Raw genomic sequence first — 21,505 nt, 5'->3', positions numbered from 1 at the left:
AAGTTCTTCTATGTTACTCTCATTCATATAATGAGAGTATAACATCATAAATTAACATCTTCCTAATACGAGAGTTTGAGATCCAAATTAGATTGAAAGCATGTTTTTCTACTTGATTCCTGGCACCTCGATCAATTCCTGACGTGACAGTCAAACAATAAATGTTAATTACTGTCGTTTAAAACAAGGGGAGAAGTATGGAAGTATGGAAACAAGAGGAAAGGTCTTGTGTGAATTGGACACTGCAACCTAATCCATTTCCTCTCTGTATGTTTAGAAGTTTTTCTAGAATCACTGCCCTTGCTTCTGCTAGAGCTTTCAAACTATTTCTAGCCTAGAATAAGAGTTAACCTATGTATATATTCTATGCTTACTAATTCTCTGATGTCACAGATTCTGGCTATAGTGTTTGCCTTCTTCATATCTTAGATGGATTCCCTAAACTTAACACTTACAGGACCTGGACATAAATTGAGATCTCTCTGGATCCAATGGCCATTCATTATAGACAGACTTTCTGAAGGAACAGTTGAGATGATCCTGTTCTAATGGTAAGATCCCACCACTGTTTTGCCTATGTTCTTTCCATTCTTATTAGAGAAACATGACAGTACAACTATAGCATTTCAGTCAGATTGGTTTTAGTAATAAAGGCTGATTCTAAGGAGTGTGTGTTAAGTATGTACTACCTTCCCAAGTCATATTAAATAGTAAAATCTTGTTAACTTTGTGGTGAACTACTTCTTAAACTGTCAAACAACAGAAGGTACTTTTTTTCAGGATGACCATAAACACATCCTGAACTCTGTTAATTTTCACAACATAACAAGATTACTGACCTTTACCAAAGATCATAAGTAACCACTGGATGAGGAAATCCCTTGAGTGGAAAGGAGATTCTTAACACTCCTAAAGTTCAGGTGTTACTTCAAGGGAGGGTAATAGTTTGGCCTGCTTAACCTGCATGGTCACCTCTGGGAGTTGGTGATGGACAGGGAAGCCTGGTGTGCTGCAGTCCTTGGGGTTGCAAAGAGTTGGACATGACTAAGCAACTAAACTGACTTAACCTGCAGGCAGGCACAGGCACTCTAAGCCCTAAAGCTTCATCATGACTCCTCTAGAATAGATTGAAATTTACATAGAGCACCCAAACTATCTTGCATGGTAGTCTGATGGCTCTGGATTTACACAAGGAACCACATATCATCTTAAAATACTCTGTTAAACAGGACTCATGGCTGGCCTCACATCCAAGTCAAATCAGTTTCAGTAAAAACAAGGAGAGGAACGTATTGACTTGTGTGATTAGAGAGCAGAGGGACAGAGAACATGATATTCAACATAGGTCATCAGGAGTCATGCCGCCTCCCATCTCCATCTCTCAGTACTGTTTTTCTTTCTGTGTCAGCTTCATTCCCTCTTAAGGCACTATAGGCATCTTTCACATAGCAGTGAAGCGCACCCATCATGAGTGTTGGCCTCAATTCCAGCATTATAATACGAGGCTCAGTGGCAGAGCCAGCTACCTGTCCAACTTTAACATAATGACAGCTCAGTTGGGATTGCTTGCACATTACTCAAATAATCATTATTGCCATAACACACACAGTATATGTATGGCCAAATCCCACCTCCTGTGATCAGAAGTGTGGAGTTCTGTTAGTGATAGCCCCATTAGAACCACATAGAGTGGATGTGGATGGTTTCTCTCTACACAAGGGATGCCAACCAGCTAAAATTTCTTATGCATACATTCACTTTAACTCTCTGTATCAAAGCCAAAGTTTGAAACTAATAGCTAGAGTCACTGCCAGCATCATCTTTTCACTACATCCTGGCCACACTGGCCCCCTTGCTGCTCTAAACAAGTCATACATACTCCTGCCTCTGAGCCTTCACACTTTCACACTACTTCCCCCAAGAAATCACGTGGTTATTTCCTTACTTCCTTAACATCGGTGTTCAAATATCACCTTCTCAGTGAAGATCACACTAAAATGGCAATATTCTTATGCCTCTACACACATACACATCTAACCTCCCTACCCAGCTTTAGCTTTTTCCTAAGCATTTATCACTATCTAATATACCCTGTGGGCTTCCCTGGTGGCTTAAAGAATCCACCTGCAATGCAGAAGACAAAGGTTCGATCCCTGGGTTGGGAAGATCCCCCTGGAAAAGGAAATGGCAACCCACTCCAGTATTCTTGTCTGGGGAATCTCATGGACAGAGGAGCTTGGTGGGACAGTCCATGGGGTTACAAAAGAGCTGGACATGATTTAGCCACTCAACAACAACAATATACCCTATATTTACTTATCTTACTATCTCAAGATCATAGCATATGAGAACAGAAACTTTTCTGTTTCATTTACTCTGTCTTATATCTCCAGCACTTAGTACAGTGCCTAGCATGAATATTTGATGAATGAACAAATAATGGAATTGAGCAGGGGTGCCTTATCACTCTCAGTGTCAAATAATATACACTACAGTATTACACAGGAAAGAGTATAGAACAGTACAGTCCATGAATACAGGCCTCATTTATCAACTTCCCTGGGCTACCATGGGCTTCCCTGGTGGCTCAGATGGTAAAGAATCCACGCCCAATGCAGGAGACCTGAGTTCAGTCCCTGGGTCAGGAAGATCCCCTGGAGAAAGGAATCACTCCCTATCCCAGTATTCTTGCCTGGAGAACTCCATGGACAGAGGAACCTGGTGGGCTACAGTCCATGGGATCACAAAGAGTTGGACATGACTAAGGAACTAACACTTTGACTTCTCTTTCACTGGGCTACCACAGTTTAGTGAGTATGTCTTGACCTCTGTGCTGTGGAACTAGATCACGGGTGGGTTTTCCACAGTTCTCTGGGATGCCCCTGGGTCAATTCAAGCCCTTTCTCACATCTTAGTTGTGTCTCTGCAATCTGCTGACTAAGTAGCTGCATGGTTTCTTAATCCACACTCCTTTTCCCCACAAGGACTTAAATCCTCTTCTGAATCATATGACACCCTGCCTAGCCAGGAGGTTTGATTCTGACTCCCAATTCGAAACTGTTAGCCAGGGTACTACTTCGGCCAGACAGACCACCTGGCAAGGTGCTGCCCACAATCAGAGGCAGAATATTGCCAGAAAACAGGGAATACTGTTGCAACATCCATCTGCCAGACTGGATCCCCATCAATATTGATTTGGTCTGACATTCCTGGACTTTGAGAATTCTGTTGCAGGAAGGAGGACCCCTTCCAGGGCCTAAGGGTGGGCTCTTGCCAAATGCTCGGAAATGAATTGTCTGAGGAGACACATGTGCTGACAAAGCAAGAGATTTTATTGGGAGAGATTTTATTGGGAAGGCGCACCCAGTGGAGAGCAGGAGGGTAAGTGAACCTAGGAGGACTGCTCTGTCATGTGGCTCACAATCTCAGGTTTTATGGTGATGACATTAGTTTCTAGATTGTCTCTGGCCAATCATTCTGACTCAGGGTTCTTCCTGGTGGCCCGTGCATCACCCAGCCAAGGATTTCACTGAGAAGGCTCCTGGGAGGATAGGACATATGGACTGGTGTCTGCTATTGACTTTTGACTTTACCTGAATTCTTCCAGTTGATGGTGGCTTGTTAGTTCCATGTTCCATATCAGGCTCTCCTATCATAAAATAACTCATGCAAATAGTTACTCTGGTGCCTGGTCAGGTGGTGGTTTCAGTCAGTGTTTCCCCTAACAATTCCTTGTGTACCCTAAGATTTCCATTGCAGCTCCACAATGGAATTATTTCCCTTATGCCAATTCCTCCTGTTTCTAGCTTTCCCCCTCTGACTAGCAGGCCTCATGGCAATGAATGCCTCATGCAGGCATCCTAGAATACCTCTCAAACCCTTATAAGAATTAGCAAAAGTCTTTCATGCTTGGGCTTATTTCCACACTTGGGATCCCAAGGTTAAAAATGAAATGGCACATATGAAAGCACTTTCAAAGTTCAGTGTTGAAAGTGTTAGTTGCTCAGTCATGTACAACTCTTTGTGACCCCATCGACTGTAACCCACCAGGCTCCTCTGTCCATGGAATTCTCTATGCAAGAAGACTGTAATGTGAAGCCATTCCCTTCTCCAAGGGATCTTCCTAAGCCAGGGATTGAACTCAGTTCTCCAGCACTGCAGGTGGATTCTTTACCACTGTGCCACCAGGGAAGCCGTCAAAGTTCAGAGTTGTCTGCAAATGTTCCCACATACATATTCAGTGAAAAAAAGATGGACTATTTAATAAGTATTGTTGAGACAACTGGCTAACCATTTGGAAAAAAATAAAGCTGAATACCTAGCAGACTCTTTTTATTAAAACAAACTCCAATTGTATGAAACATTTAAATGTGAAAAAATTTAAACCACTAGAATAAAAGATAGGTTAATTTGTTTGTAATCTTAGAAAATTTTTCTAAACATAACACAAAGCTTAGAATGCTTAAGAGACTATTCAGTTTGGCCACTTACAAGTTAAAAATCTACAATCAAAATCCTATTAAAAAGTCAAAAGTAAAAAAGTTGGGGAAAATATTTTAAAAACATGACAGATAAAAGGTCAGTGTTCTCAGTAAACAGCTATTATAAATCATTTTAAAGTGAATAACATAAAACATGATTTTTACAAAGTATATTTATTCTCTTTAATAATCAGGAATATATGAACTAAAAAAGTTTTTTTTAATTTGTTAAAGTATGTATGGCATGATTACACAACATTATAATAGCCTACTTTTATAATGCCTACTTTGATGCTATAATATTTTGGTATTAGGAAGTAGTCCAGAGAAGGAAATGGCAACCCACTCCATTACTCTCACCTGGAAATCCCATGGATGGAGGAGCCTGGTAGGCCACAGTCCATGGGGTCGCAAAGAGTCAGACATGACTGAGCGACTTTACTTCACTTCCATTGCAATTTCTTTAAAAGATAATTTTTCTACAGAAATATGAAAAATAGAAATGCACACAACTTATGCACCAATCAAGTCCTCTTCTAGGGATGTGTCCTACTTCCACAAATGTGAAAAAATATCTCTTTATGAGGGCTCATTGTAGCACTGTTGTAACAACAAAACCTAATTAGTGATCAATAAGACATGGGAGAAATAAATGGAATAATAGGCCTCCATTGAAAACAATCATTTATGTCAAGTATGTATTGATACAGAAAGACTTTCAAATACATTGTTTAAAAAATGTTAAGGCTTTAGAACAGTATTTTGAGTTAAATTACAAACATGGCAACTTATATATCCAAAACGTCTAGATGTTGACAATAAAGTGTTTTCTTATGGAGACGTGAGACTAGGGGATGGAGGAAAGCCTTAAAGCCTAACGCAAAGATTAACAAGAAATTAGCCAGCCTGCAATTTCAGGCTACTTTGTTGCCTGAAACAACAAAGTCAAAGTTGTTGATCTTGTTCACTCATTTTTGTGTGACATTAACTCAAGAATTGCCCTGAATTGTCAGTGAACAACCTGAGGAATCGCTCAAGAGATCATGAGCTAACGTTGCTATGCTGTTTGCTGCTAAGGTTTTAGAAGACCCATCGTCTTTTAGGTAGAAGTAGCTTTCAGATAGCCATTTTATCACGGTCCTTCTATCTCCCATTCCAGCACTGATGAGTTTGAATGGCTTGAAGAAATTTCTGAAATAAGATGTCATTACGTAACTTCAATGAAACAACTCTTGAACACCTGTGTAAACTGTTTTTTTTTTCTTTTACTCTGTAAGAAATCTCTAAATTTTAATGACATTTCCTGCAGCTCTAGAGAAGGCGGAATGAAGTACGAACTGTCTGCACCCTGAAAACCAGGTGCTTTTTGAATGACATTTCTCACCCTCCCTTTTCATTTCTGCGCAGGTGTTCTTGCAACAACCAGAAAGTGTGAAGAGTAAACCGCCCTGAAATCACCAGAGCTTCTCACGTTTTCTTCTTCACTTGAGCCTCAGGGCTCACACAGCCAGATATGTTTTTTCAGCTCTGAAAAACCGTTAAACAACCTCCCCAGAGCGACATACAAGTCAAAGGCACAGTTGTCAGGGGCAGAATGTGAAAAGCACCCAGCCACTTTTTCCCCCGCTCCGGGCAACACCTGTTTCAGCTCTTGGTACACAAAGCATGTCTGCGGGAACCAAAGAGGCCATTGGAAACTACAATTCCCAGCAGGCTTAGCGGGAGCCGGGTCACGCACGCGCATTTCAGATTCTGGGAATGCGGTCCCGAGGTGGGACTTCTAGAAGACGAAAATGGCAGCGCACCGGTTGCGGCCCGGCGTGGGCAGGCTGTTTGCGATGGGACCAGGGCTGGGGAGCGGAAGACGAGCTTATAGCGCGTTCCAGGCCTTCACGGAAGTTCTACGGCTGCCGAGCAAGCAGCTGACGAAGCTGGTCTTCCCGCTGCAAGAACTCTATGGGCATTTCGTCCCGGGCTCGAGCCCAGACCTTCACCTGAATATCTTCCACCCGAGCCTGGAGGACATCGCGCGGGCGGAGAGCTTCTTCACGGCCTCCGCCCGAAACCGTATCGAGTACCTCACTTCGGCGGTGCGTCTCGACCACGCTCCGGACCTTAGCCGCCCGGAGGTGAGCGCCGCAGCCGCCTGCGGATTCTGAGGGCTTGGGCTGTGATTTTGCTGTAACCTGTTATCAACTAGCGATGCTAGTGGTAAAGAACCCGCCTGCCGATGCAGGTAGACATAAAAGACACAGTTTCGATCCCTGGGTCGGGAAGATCCCCTGGCGGCCCTCCGCCACTCCAGTATTCATGCCTGAAGAATCCCTTGGACAGAAAAGCCTGGCAGGCAGGCTGAAGTCCATAGGGTCACACCGAGTCAGACACGACTGAAGCAACTTAGCATGCCTGCCTGCATTATCAGCAAACCAGAGAGATTTACTAGCTTTGTATGGACGCGGTATCATTATTGTAACAAAGTAAGCAGATATGGGTTTAATTATTTTGGTGAGTGAGTGAGTGAAAGTCGCTCAGTCGTGTCCGACTCTTTGCAACACCATGAACTATTCAGACCATGGAATTCTCCAGGCCAGAATACTGGAGTGGGTAGCCGTTCCCTTCTCCAGGGGATCCCCAAGCCAGGGATCGAACCTAGGTCTCCCGCATTGCGGGCGGATTCTTTACCAGTTGAGCCACAGAAAGTCCAATTATTTTGGTAGTGAATATGAAAGACTTTAGAAGGCGATTAAAAATTAATCATTTATCTTTTGTGTTTTTAATTAAAGTAGGGAAAACACGCTGAGACAAACTGGAAAAAGTGAAGAATACAAAAAGTAGTTTTACAAATGAAGTGATCCTTATCAATACATAATTTTCACTCAATCTGAATTTCCTATCATGTGCAAAAAAAAATCATATATAGATGGCAATAATCTGTAAGATTTTCTAAAAGAGCCTCAGTGGAATTCAGTGAGTGTGCATTTTATGCATGTCCTGCAGTTTAATATTTTGTTCTCTCTGTTAAAAGAAGGCTCAGACCTCCATTACTTGTGATAACTGCACCATTGCGCTGGAACTTTTCCACTCGAACTCTACAGTAATTTAAAAGTACATAAATCACTTAATGATTTGGAGACAGCATTGCTTTTCCATTTTTAAATTACTGGACTTTTGTGTAATTTCTTTTTAATTTAGTTTTTTTATCTATATTATCCGATTTAATCTGATGCTGAAATTAATCAGCATCCAAATCAATTTATTTTGAAGGACTGACCACAGTTTTGCAAAGTATATAGCATTGCTGGCTCCTGCTCACTAAAGGCCACCCAGTAATATTAATAACCAAAAACACCCTCATATTAATAATCAAAAATGCCCTTACAAATTTCGAAAACACCCCCAGGGGGCGGTACCGCCCTCATTTAGAAGCACTGATTGGTTGTACCCTCTTCAGTATTTTTGAAAAGCAAAGCTATGTGTATTAATGGTTAGTCTCAGAAATATTTTGTTGCTTTCTACACTCACATTAAAGGAGAAAAGCTTAAATGGAACAAGAAAGGGCAAGAGAAATAATTATAATGTTGTAATGGTGTACTTTGAGAGTTTGTGGGAAAATGTGGTTTCAAACAGGAGTGACTGTAGAGCCAGTTTTGTTGAAACGCATGTAATTGTTAACTTCGAAAAGCTTTGAAAATATGGAATTCTTAATAAATGTTGCAGATGTTCTTGAGTGGCATGTGTAATTAAAAGCACAGGTACAGATATAGATGTCTGGAGTTCAGTTTCCAGTTTCAGTTTTCTTCACTTTCTAGCTGTATAATTTGGGGCCGGATATTGAACCTCTCTTTGCCTCTGGTTTTATCACCTGTAAAATGAGAATACTTTTACAGTTTATGAGACAGATAACTTATAATATTATCTGTCTCATAGGGATATTGTAAAGAGTAAATAAGAAAATAACAAGTGCTTTTAAATCAGTACCTGCCACATTGAAATCATTTAATATGTAGTAGCTGTATATTAGAATTTGAAGGTTGACTAACCATAAGTTACTTTTTTTATGGTTAGTCAAGACTGAATAGTATTTACAGATTTTTACAGCTAATAGTGGGTTGGCCAAAAAGCTCATTTGGGTTTTACTGTACCAGCTTACAGAAAAACCCAAATGAACTTTTTGGCCAACCCAATACAGTATATGATTTTATATATATATATATATATATATATATGTATAAACTAGTACTCAATTATCTTCTTTTTGCTTGTATAAGGTGTGTTTTATAGGCAGAAGCAATGTTGGAAAATCCTCTCTAATAAAGGCTTTGTTTTCACTTGCCCCAGAGGTTGAAGTTAGAGTCTCCAAAAAACCGGTATGTCAAAATTTAAAACATATCTGAACTACCTCTGAATTGACTAAGATGAATAATAAATATGGAGAGGGGGTTAGAAACCATAGTTGCTAAGTTCCTAGAAAAGTGATTTCTTTCAAACAAGTGCTAATGTAAGACATTTCATTAATGCCCGAATATTTCTCTGAAGGAAACGGAAGTGTATCTGGATTTATTTTAGTAACCTGGCCACTATCTTGAGGAAATTTTCCTTGGTCCAGTCTTTTCTCAAGAGTTGTTCCATTGTCATTCTATATTTGCTTCTATGAGAATGCTCATCTAGTTCTACACTGATTTTTAAAGGAAACAGCTTTCAAGTGTACTTTTTGTCCTCCTATAATCTTTTATACCTAGCTAACTCATATATATATATACACGAATCAGGCACTTCCCAGTTTACCCAGGGCCAAATTTATGTGCCTAATATCCCAGTCAGTCTGCTGTAGTAGCTTTTTGTCATTTTCTCATTTCCTCTGCTTCTGTTTTAATAATACAGACTCTACCAATATTTAAGGTACCCTCTCCTCACCCCAGTTCCCCTCACCTTGTTATCTATCCTTGGCAAAATGTTCCTACCAACCCAGTGCTCACTGCCCCCATTTCCTTTCATTAGAACCCTTCCCTGATGCTTCAGTAATCTTTTCTTGCTCCCGGTTTCTTCACATAGTTGCTTCCCTGATACTGCCCCTGATGATGATAGTCATTTGTCAGCCCTCCTATCCTTACTTCCTTGTGCCCTCCCTCATCAAATGCCGTAGTTCAACTCTCACTTCTAGGTAGGGGTGTTTCCTTTATGCTGTGAGAAGACAATGGAAGAACTGTATTCTTGACATTTCTAATCTGTAATTCTAAAGTTATTTTCCTATAGATAGACACATAAGCTGCCTGGGAACCTAAGCATCATTTATAAAACCTTTTCTGAGTTCTGAACAATTGACTTTTAAAATTGTTTGTCATAATTTTTCCTTTTCTGATTAATAAATGTCTGTGGACAGAAAACTACATTAATAAACTATTTTTATCATCTTTACATTAATTGTAGTTGCACAGGTACTTTACAGTTGTACATGCTTTTTAAAAAACGGCTTAACGAAAGCACCAAACCCATCTAATAAAACATGCAAATTGATTTTAAGCAAGTCATTATCTAGCTACACTGTCAAACTTTGCATCTAGTATTTATGAAAACTTGTATGACTGACAGTAAGCATTTAATTTATCCTGTCTGTGCCATAATTCATTTAAAGTGGAGATAATTCTTTAAAGTGGAAATATATTATTCATCAGAGAATATTGACTAATGCACTCATACTATTTAGACCAGTATAACTTTTTCACTGAGAGAGAACTAATTAAATAGGAAAACTTGAAAATATTTTGCCTGTGTATTTCTAATATGGAATTTGACGTTCTTAAATCATATAGATTCTCTTTAAAAAATTGAGTTGGAAGGAGGAAGTAGTATCATCTAAGCTTATCTCCAGCCACTTCTCTTCTGTTTCTTTTTCCTGTATCATCATCTGCATAGGGTTATATACAGAATACTTTTATGCTTTTAATAAGTAATTATGGATTGAACAGAAAATATTTTGAGTCATAAAATATATAAAGGACATATTTTAAGAAACTTATTTTTACATTTACTTTATCAGGGCCATACAAAGAAAATTAATTTTTACAAAGTTGGAAAATACTTTACGTTGGTGGACATGCCAGGTTATGGCTATAGAGCACCTGAAGATTTTGTTGACATGGTAGAAACCTATCTAAAAGAACGAAAGAAGTAAGAAGCTTTTTTTTCTTATAATTGTTATATTTAACCCCTAAACATGTTTTTATGAATGAATAGAACATTCTACACATGATGAATCCTTCAGTTTTATCAAATAACTTTTCTAGAAAGTTTACTTTATTCTCATAATATTCTATAGTATTTTGGAGGAAGGTATATACTGTCTGCTTAGTTTTTTTTTCCTGTAAATTAGGTTAAACTTATATTCAATTGTTTTCCTACATTGAGACTATAAGTAGTACGTCAGCAGACTTTATTAATTTTTTATACCAAACTCTTAGCTGGCTATTTTTAAAAATGAAATTTGTGGTTAATGTGGTGTTTAACAGATTTAAGTAAACTTCAGTAAATTCTGGTTATTCTTAAAATACTTCTGACATCACAGCCTTGATAAATACTACCTTTATTTGTCTCTGTAGGTAGCAAGGTAGTAGGTCTATGTTTCAAGCATTGTACAATATATGGAAAAATTAATGTTAAACTTTTGAAGTATAAAAAAATAAAAAAATGTATATAAGTAATTTGCTTGTTGTATCTTTACATAGAAGCTAAGATAAAATACTTACATAAGAAAATATGAACTATAATGTGTTTGGTTTTGTTATCTGCTAGTCTTAAAGTAATACTTGAAGACTTAGACACTTTTATGGTAACTTATAGTTAACTGGGTCCCTGTTTTATTCTCCCACTAGAGTTCAGTCTCTTAGAGGAAGGGGCTCATTCATCTTTGTATCCAGTTCTAGGCAGAAAGTCATATGTTCAATATATGCTGTTGAAATAATATTAATGAGTCTAGCTATTGAACGTAACCAACACTGAGACCTATTGGAACTAGGATGGGCTTCATGGTAAATTGAAAATTCCTTTTTCCTAAAGAAATTTTTAAATTTTGATCTGATAATTTTTCAAAAGACAATTTCTTAGTATAGTGAAGGTCGGGGTGGGGAGTGGAAATGAATGAGTATATTTTTCTTTGCTGTTAATCTTCATTTCTTCATTCCTACAGTTTGATGAGAACATTTTTATTAGTGGATAGTGTTGTTGGAATTCAAAAAGCAGACAACATTGCCATAGAAATGTGTGAAGAATTTGCATTACCTTATGTGGTAAGTATTTCTTTTGACTCATGGTTGCACTCAGAAATATGAGTTCCCTGTGTGTCTGTCTTTTTAATAAATGAGTAGGTCTCTCCTCCTCAAAAGATGAAGGAGTACCTTTTAAACTGTCTTTTTAATTATTAGCCATTAATATTAAAATTTTATTCCCTTTCCTTCTCCTAGCTTTTAAATTCTCAAAATTATTGTCAAAGTTTTCTAAACTGTTCATCTAGTGATTCTAAATGCTTTTCCTTGTTGTTTTTTTTGTTTGTTTGTTTGGTTTTTCTTTTTTAAATGACTATAAATATTTGCTAAAACTCCTTAGTACCTCTTTAACAGCACCTTGGCAGATAGTATTTATCAGAATATAAATGAAACTGCAACTGAAAAATTGCTAAACTAATTTGGAATTTAAGAACATCACAAAAATTTAGTAGGCTCCAGCACACAAAGGTAGGATGTTTATATTCTTAAGGAAAAAAAAATTTCTAATGAGAATATCTTACCAGTTCTTTCTGTTGTTTACCCTAGAATAGAATACAGATTGGAAGGTTGGTATCCACAATTATTTTGTTTTGTATGTTTTTCAGATTAAATGGCAATCTTCAAGTTCCTCTCTGAGAAACTTGACTATAATTTGGCTTCAAAAAATGTCAGAAAACCACTAAAATGTAATAGTTTTGCAGTTTAATGCAAGTCAAACCATGTTACTAGTCAAAAAGCTATTTGTATTCGTGGGGTTATGGAATTCTTGGGGTTTGCAAATGCCCTTTGAAACATTAGAGATAATTTATAGTTATGAGGAGCCAAAGGATTGATGAACATAGTCTACATAGTAAAAAAAAGGAAAAAAAAGAAAAGCCCAAATATTCCTCAACCAGTTTTATTGATAATTTGATAATTTACTCCTAATTTGATATCCTGGATACCATTTTGTGAAATCATGTATTTTCCTCAGTTTTAACTTTAAGAAAATATTACCCTTTTTCTTTGTAAAAGAAGTTGTGGTAGAGGAATTAGGTATTAGCATATTTGTCTTTATGAAGAAAGACTTCTACTTTCTGCTTCTCACTCCTCCTGCCATTAATATTTTTTATGCTGTATAGTTGATTTATAATCATTATATTTTATTTTAATCATTTATATATTTTTATAACTGAAAAGCATAAATGATTAGTCAAGAAATTTAATTTTATAGAAATTTCCTAGGAAAACTTGTGAAAAATACATCAAGGTTTTTACTTTTTAATTAATTTTGCAATCATCACGCCTTGACCTTTCTCTAGTATGTAATTGTCTTTGAGTAAGTAAATTATTTAAAGTATTATATTTGTTGTTAACCCTAGTAAATTCTAGGCTTACTTGGAGTATAACTTTATTTAAGTTGGAATATAACTACAGTGGCTACAACCTACAGATATCCTGATTTCTAATTTTTCCTTTAAATTTAACATATAAGGTAGAACAATTCAATATTTCAGAAATGATTATAAATTGGAAGTTTTATGTGTATCAACCTAATAATACTTCTGTGTCTTAGACCACAAAATAAATAGTGATCACATGAAACGTTTGGTGTATAGCAATGGCAAATGTGGCCCCAAGGTTCTTTTCACTGGTCTTGAATTCAAGATATTATGGCCTTGTGTGGTTAAAGCATTGGAAACAGCAAAGACATAGTGTATGCTTTATATATTGCATATATTAATTTATTTAATCTTTATAGCAGCTCCTTTAGAAGCTTTTATTTTATAGATGAAGAAACAAATACAGAGACATTAAGAAACTTGCATAGGTCACCTAGTTGTTATTGAAATTTTGTAACTAAAATGTATAAAAGTGTATATTAAGAAATAACAGTTGACCCTTGAACAGTATGGGAATTAGGGGCGCCAACCCTCCTTTCAGTCACAAATCCAAGTTTAACTTACAGTCAGCCCTTCCTATTCAAGGTTCTTCTGTATTGGTGGTTCCTCCATATTGGCAGCTCCATATCCATAGATTTAATCAACCACTGCTACTGCTAAGACCACAGATCATGTAATATTGTGGTATTTACTGTTGAAAATATCTGCATATAAGTACACCTTTGCAGTTTAAGCCCATGTTGCTTAAGGGTCAATTGTACTTTATTTCTAATGCTTAAATATTTGTTTTTCTACAGATGGTATTAACAAAAATTGACAAATCTTCCAAGGGACATCTTTTAAAACAAGTGCTTCAGATCCAGAAATTTGTTGACACTAAAACACAAGGATGTTTTCCTCAGTTGTTTCCTGTAAGGTAAGAGTTGAATTGTCTTTGTGTACTAACATATAGCTTTATGTGCTAACAACCTTTAGCATTAAATCAGTGTTTCTGAAATTGAGGTATCCTTTTAAGATTATAGGAGTTTGGAAGGCTGCACTTAGCCATAATTTATTGGTACAACCCATCAACACTTTTATTTTTTTCCTTCCCTCTATTCTTTCTTCTGTCTGCAGATTCTTGCTGAATCTTCCTTGTAGTAACTTCATGATCTTTCTACTTCAGGCTATTTCAACCATAGACCACATCAAGCTGTAAAGGATAAGAATTTTCCTTTTAAAGGACCATATATAAGGAAGAAATGCATCATATAAGCTAGAATTAAGCTTTGGTAGCAGACAGGATGGTTATTTCCTGAGCCAGCAATTTTTGTTAGATGTGGTTTAGCAATGAAACATGAGTTTTTACTTTCAGTGTACACTTTGGATACAGTAAGTAACCTGTATTGTAGCAGAAATACAGTGCCACTCCTGTGAGATTTTCTGACTCTGACTTCTTTGTGGAAGGCACTATGATAGTTTCTACGAGAAATTACATGAAACTGTCCTCTAAGCAGTCATTCTAGTTCCTACTGATCCAGATCACTGTTGTCTGTATGAATATGCAGTCGACATCTGTCTTCATTCATTTCTACAAAATGCTTTTCCCACTTGACTTACATTTAAGTATTTATCCTGTTCATTTGTCTGTGTCTGATAGATACAGTGGAAACTCCTATGGGCAGGAATGAAATCCTGTTTCTTCTTAGAGCCCTGAGAATTATCTCAGAAAAATAATTGCTTTCTTTTAAATGTTTAATAAGAAGGAAGTGAGACTTCAGCTAAAAAGGTAAAATAAACACAAGATGGGCAAATTATGGCCTAATAGCTGCATTTATTGGGGGAAAAAAAGTTAGTTGACTGTAGGCTGAGTTTAATAATATAATGAAGCTGGGGAAAAACTGACAAGGTTGTCTTGAGCTATAGTGTTAGAATTATAGTGTTCAAAACAAGGGAGTGATCAAACAGTAGTCTCACACTGCTTTAAGTATCACACTGTATACTATCAGTTCATTCAAGTTCTATTGTGGCTGGACATTAAGAACAACTAGAGCTATCTGAAAACAGATGTTGTTGGGGGAGGTTATGTCACTAGATCATTCTAAACACTTAATTGATCCACAAAGTAAGCATCTCTGTTTCACAGATACATTACAGGTCAGAAGAGTGAAGGGAGTTTCAGAGAAGCATTTGCTGATATAGAAAGAGCATGGACCTCAAGGGTCAGACAGCCATGGTTTTGCATGGTTTTTCTACTTCTTGGCAATAGCTTTTAAAGCAACTTATTTCATTTTTTGAGGAAAAATGTGATGGTTAGAAGGATTAAATAAAATATATTGCAACTGATGTACACATATTAACCACATAATAAAATTAGTTTCTTTCCTTCCCAAAAGTCAGTCAGTCAATGGCAAGGTCAGGCCAACAACCTGAACTAACAGATTCTCAGTACTTTTTAGAGGTGTTCCCTACTTTAGATAGGCTGGCATTTTCTGCTGCATGACCTTTGAATCACTGTGCCACCATACTGACTAAGTGACTAAGGTACTGCAGAAGCCACACAGTACTCAATTCTTACGAATTGAGATACATACAGGAGGTGCTAGCTTTCAAGAACTTCAACGTTCAAGATACCACAGAGACCACATACAGGAAGTTGTCAGACTGTACTCTGTAGTTCTTAAAACCCAGTTCATATAGTAGAGTTATTTATACTCCTTGCTTTTATTTGCTTGACCAAGCCCCAGTACATCCCTCCAAAAAGGAATTTGACCTAGTCACAGAATAATTATTATAAGACAGGTTTTTTTTCCTCTTCGTGTATGATCTTGGTAGGAGAAAGGTGGAAGTGTGGGTAGACATGTAGTCCAGCAAGGTTTGGCCTTTAAGCCTGTTGGCAAAAGTTTAAGTGCTCACCTTCATGTCTGAACTCCGCCCCAGCTGAGTTAGAGAAATAAAACTGACGAAAGGCCCCTAAAGTTTGATGCTGGGATCAATCTGTTTTCATAACTGGTATGGAAGAAATATATAAGTAGGCACAATATAATTGCCTCTGTGGTTTTCATACAAATGAGAACTGATTCTTAGGACAAAGAAAATCATGAATTGACAAAAATGTTGCAGATGAGTTCATGGTGCCATAGTTAGTGTGTAGACTATCCAACTTGTATCTCTTCTTTAAACCATACATGTGTAACTTCAGTTATAATTGAGAATCAGTATGGAAGCAGCTTTATGAAAGAGAATTAGCAATACAGAAGAGAATATTTTACCTGTTTTATATACACATATACACCGTACCTGCATCCATAAAAGTCATAGTGTCTTCATAAAAGTCTGTGTATCCCAAGAAACCATGTGTTCACTTCCATGCTGACAAATGGATGAACGGATATGGATAGATACAGTAAGACAGATCAATAATAGACACAGTAATGGTGACAGTGATTTTTTTTTAACCATGAAAAGTCTGTATTATCATGGTAATTTAATCTTTGTCACGAAAAGAACAAATTAAAGAGATCAGATTTTAGTATGGGAAATAAAAAGCAAAATGGAAGATATTCCAATGGCATTTTTCACAGAAATAGAATAGTCTGAAAAACTATGTGGAACCACAGATGACCCTGGATAGCCAAAGCAATCTTAAGAAAGAGCAAAGCTGGAGGTATCACACTTCCTGACTTCAAACTGTGTCACAAAAGCTGTAGTAATGAAACAGTATGGTATTGGCATAAAAATAGACATATAGGTCAGTGGGACAGAATAGAGAGCCCAGAAATAAACCTATGCACATATGAGCAGTTAATTTTCAAAGGAGTCAAGAATATACAATGGGGAAAGGACAGTCTCTTCAATAAATGGTGCTGGAAAAATTGGACAACCACATGCAAAAGAATGAAACTAGGCTACTATCTTACACCATACACAAAAATTAACTCAAAATGGAAAAGTACTTGAATGTAAGGCATGAAACCATAAAGTTCCTAGAAGAAAATATGCTGTAAGCTCCTTGACATCACTTGTAAGTAGTGAGCTTTTGGATCTGACTCTAAAAGCAAAGATAAGTAAGTGGGACTATATTAAACTAAAAGTTTCTGCACAGCAAAGAAAATTATCAACAAAATGAAAAGTCAGCCTAATCAATGGAAGAAGATATTTGCAAGTCATATATCTGATAGGGGTGAATATCCAAAATATATAAAGAACTCATACAACTCACTGGTAAAAAAAAAAAAAAAAAGGATTAAAAAATAGACACAGGATCTGAATAGAAATTTTTCCAAAGACATACAGATAGCTAACAGGTGCATGAAATGATCCTCAACATCACTAATCATCATGGAAATCCAAATCAAAACCACTATGAGATATCACCTCACACCTGTTAGAATGGCTGTGATCAAAAAGATAAGACATAAGTATTGGCATGGATATAGAGAAAAGGGAATCCTTGTGTACAGTTAGTAGGAATGTAAATTGGTGCAGTCACTAAAGAAAACAGTATTGATTCCTTAAAAAACTAAAAATAGAACTACCATATGATCCAAGAATTACACTTCCGGATATACATCTGAAGAAAATGAAAACATTAATTCGAAAAGATATATGTACCCCTATGCTTGTTACAGCATTATTTTCAATAGCCAAAATTTGGAAACAACTTAAGTGTCCCTCAGTGGATGAATGGACAGAGATCTGGTACTGTACAGTCGACCCTTGAACAATGTGAGGGGTTAAGGGTTCTGACCCTTAGCCCAGTCAAAAATCCAAGTATAACTTATAGTTGACCCACCGTAGCCATATTTCCTCCAAATCCCTGGATGCAACCAACTGGATATAACACTGTGGTATATACCATAGTAAAACATCTGCATGTAAGTGGATAGACACAGATTAAATCCATGGTTTTCAAGGGTCATCATGTATACACAAATGGAATACTATTCAGCCACCAAAAGGAGGAAATCTTGCCATTTGAGAAGACATGAATGGACCTTGAGAGCATTATGCTGAGTGAGATAAGTCAGAGAAAGACAAATAATGTGTGATTTCACTTACATGTGGAATTTTAAAAAACAAGCTCAGATTAGAAGAGATTCGTGGTTGCCAGAGGTAGAGGTTGGGGGTAAGAAAAATGGGTGAAGGTCAAAAGGTACAAACTCCCAGTTATAAAGTAAAGCATGAGGATGGTGTAATATACAATATGGTTACCACAGTTAGTAATGCTGTATTGCATATTTGAAAGTTGCTAAGAGAGTAGATCGTAAAAGTCCTCACCACAAGGGAAAAAAAATTGTTTACTATAAATGGTGGCAGGTGTAACTAGGCTTATTGTGGTGATCATTTTGCAATATATACAAATATTGAATCATTGTATATGTTGTATGTCAATTACACCACAATAATAATAATAACTTCTTGGTCTGGAAAATAAAAAGCAAAATAGTAGATGTGAAGTTTTTAGAATCATGAAGGAAATAGATCAGATGATGTAGATCACCAGATTTAGAATATTACAAGAGATGCTGGGGAAGAAAGGAAAGGTAGGACAAATTAAGATATCCTGTTTCACACCCAGCACTCAACAAGAGTTTGTAAACAGATTTTAAGTTTCTGTTACTACCTGTGAAGTAAGGAAGAAAATCTTTTTTTCCCCCCCCCACAGTGCTGTGACCTATTCTGGGATCCATCTGCTGAGATGCTTTATAGCAGATATAACAGGAAATCTTAAGACTAATGGCTTCCAGTTTAGCTGAAGATTCAAAATTGTCTGTGCCAACTGCAGTTAAAGACAGAATTCTAACATTGTTTTAAATGTTGTGTATCTGTAACTTGCAGAAGGATCACTTCAACTTTAGAACCTGCATATTTCCAAAGGAAGAATGAATTTCTGCCTATAGGGGCAGAAAGGTTTATACATGATTGAGTTATGCTGTTGATTAGAAGAGATACCAGCAGTTTTTAACAAACTGACAAACAAGACCATATAGAAGTCCATAAAATGAAAATCTGTTTCCTACCATGTAGATGATAGAGTGTTAGTTACTCAGTCGTGTCTGACTCTTTGCAACCCTATGGACTGTAGCCTACCAGGCTTCTCTGTCCATGGCATTCTCCAAGCAAGAATACTGGAGTGGGTAGCCATTCCCTTCTCCAGGGGATCCTCCTGACACAGGGATTGAAGTCGTGTCTCCTGCATTGCAGACAGATTCTTTATTGTCTGAGCCATCAGGGTAGCCCCTACTGTGTAGATGAATGTTTGCCATATTATTTATTGGGTTTTTTGTCTTTTAAAGGAATATCTATTACTCTATTTTTTTAATTATTACAATGCACTAGGTAAAAGGGGGCTACTTTTTTGTTAAGCACTGATGGGTTGAAGGTAAATTCTTATGTTGTTGTTCAGTCACCAAGTTGTGTCTTGACTGCCACCCATGGACTGCATGCAGCACACCAGGCTTCCCTGTCCTTCCCTATCTCCTGGAGTTTGCTCAAATTTATGTCCATTGAGTCAGTGATGCTATCTCACCATCTCATCTTCTGCCGCCCTCTTCTCCTTTTACCTTCAGTCTTTCCCAGCATCAGGGCCTTTATATGTATGGCTATAACTTATCTTTTTTTGGAGACCTCATTTGAATATAACAAAAATTATTCTTGATAAAATTTCAATCAGGCCATAATGGAAATACCACTTATTTCAGGCTGAGGTCAGTCACTTTCACAGGGTTCAGAATCAGAAGACCAGAATTCAAGTTCCAGTTCCAGTATTTGTTATACGTTGGATGTTTCTAAACTTCTTTTGTAACTCTACCTCAGAAGCTATGAAGATTAAAATCTGAAAAGAACATCTATTTATTCTACGTATTTGTAAAGCAAAATCAATCCAAGTACATAGCAAAACTCAAATGGGTAGATTTATCACAGAATACATCCTGTCATGGAGGAAGTAACATTTTACCTGAGTTAAGACCAAAGAATAAAGTTTTAGGTATGAAAGTTGATTTGCACAGGGCAAGAGAAAAAAGTTGATGGGACAGTTTATAAATGGAATCTTCCCATTAGGATTCAGATTGGAAAGATAAAGCCTTACTTTGGACTAACGTTAGTGGAAAATATTTTTATGAAGGTGTTACTGACCTAGTCATACAAGTGGTTTAGCTTTTCAGAGTGAGGCTGAATATTAAAATGTTGTAGCAATAGCACTGGATAAAAAAATTAATGCTATAAAACAACTTTTTGACTTTTAGAAAATTCAGTTCTGAGTATGTCTTCAGTTTTATAGTTAATACTACCGGTTTATTCTAACCAGCAGTGATTTAAACTTTAAGAAAAAAAAAAAAACCTTTTAATACAGGCATTCACCAAGTAAAATATATATTGATAGTAACAACAAAATTATCTTAAAAGTCATCATTCTGCCTGCCAGGGTTAATTTATGGCTTGTCTTAGCCTTGGCTTTGGTTCTCCTAAAAGGAGGGTCCAAGACAAAAGCTTGTGTCCAGTGGTTTATTGGGGATGTGATTCCTGGGGACAGGAATGAAGGGGAAATGAAACAGATGGGAGGAAAGGCAGTCAAGGATGCGTTGGAAACAGCATTGCACTGGGGCTTGACCTTGAGGGGTCTGTGGAACCTGATGAAACGTGCCTCTGAACTGTCTTTGAAGGGGGATTAGAGGACAGCCCCCATACCTCTTCCAAGTTGTGTGTGCCCAGATGCCAAGCAGTTCCTGTAGCTTGTCAGAGGCCAGGAGGCAAGGTGTAGTCATCAGTCCTGCTTGAGACTGGTTATCATAGTAGTGGCTGCAGTAAGAGGCCAAGATTTGAAGTGACACGTGAGAGGCCTACCACACTGCTCTTACAAATGACCAGAGTGTGTTAATGCCACCAGAAGGGATTAAATTGGTATTTACTATGATAACGCTAACGGTTATTTTCTAATCTAATTTACTGGGTAAGTTATGGTTTTGTATATTTAAGATTTCACTTTTAAAACTTAAAACATTTGAATTCATTTGGAAAAAAAAAACCACATAGAATACTATGTTTCTTATTTTTACCAACTTACAGACACATGAAACTCTTTACTGTTTTTTATAGAATTTTAAGAGGCAGATGGGAAAAGGAGACAAACATACTCCAAAGGAACATTAATGAAATAGGAAAAAAATGCTAGGCTTATAGTCTAATCCAGTTTCACCTCCTTAGACAATTCACTGAACCACTCTGTTGTATACAATGAAGGGTGGTCTCCAAAGTGTCTTCCAGCTGTACAGGTTTATGATTATTGGGCAGTAATACCACTTCAGATGGAGGAACTGAGCCCAGAGAAGCCTGCTATTTGCACATGATTAGTGTCACATGCACATAAAAGCAGAAGCAAGATTGGATCTTGAATCTTAGA

General features: G+C 37.1%; 1 protein-coding gene across 9 annotated transcripts in view; it reads left to right on the top strand.

Moving 5' to 3' along the window:
* The first annotated feature begins 6,249 nt into the window (after window positions 1-6,249).
* Window positions 6,250-21,505, top strand: part of GTPBP8 (GTP binding protein 8) — a 168,852-nt gene continuing 153,596 nt past the window's right edge. For 6 of the 9 annotated variants that reach the window (XR_014077494.1, XM_081572234.1, XM_081572237.1 and 3 more), the window contains exons 1-5: window positions 6,250-6,610; window positions 8,750-8,848; window positions 10,519-10,649; window positions 11,665-11,764; window positions 13,920-14,038. Coding sequence is in view for 8 of the 9 variants with exons in the window: in XM_081572234.1 (XP_081428360.1) it covers window positions 6,275-6,610; window positions 8,750-8,848; window positions 10,519-10,649; window positions 11,665-11,764; window positions 13,920-14,038 (785 nt within the window). In the remaining variant the exon portion in view is untranslated. Of the gene's footprint in view, window positions 6,611-8,749; window positions 8,849-10,518; window positions 10,650-11,664; window positions 11,765-13,919; window positions 14,039-18,769; window positions 20,358-21,505 lie in introns of those variants that run through there. The other 3 variants (XM_081572236.1, XM_081572240.1, XM_081572241.1) reach the window with 3 other exon arrangements.

Source organism: Giraffa tippelskirchi, chromosome 2, assembly GCF_054371585.1.
Source record: "Giraffa tippelskirchi isolate mGirTip1 chromosome 2, T2T-mGirTip1v1.2.pri, whole genome shotgun sequence".
NCBI classification, from domain to species: Eukaryota; Metazoa; Chordata; class Mammalia; order Artiodactyla; family Giraffidae; genus Giraffa; species Giraffa tippelskirchi.
Note: the sequence above shows the minus strand (reverse complement) of the source record. Positions and strands in the feature narration are given on the sequence as shown.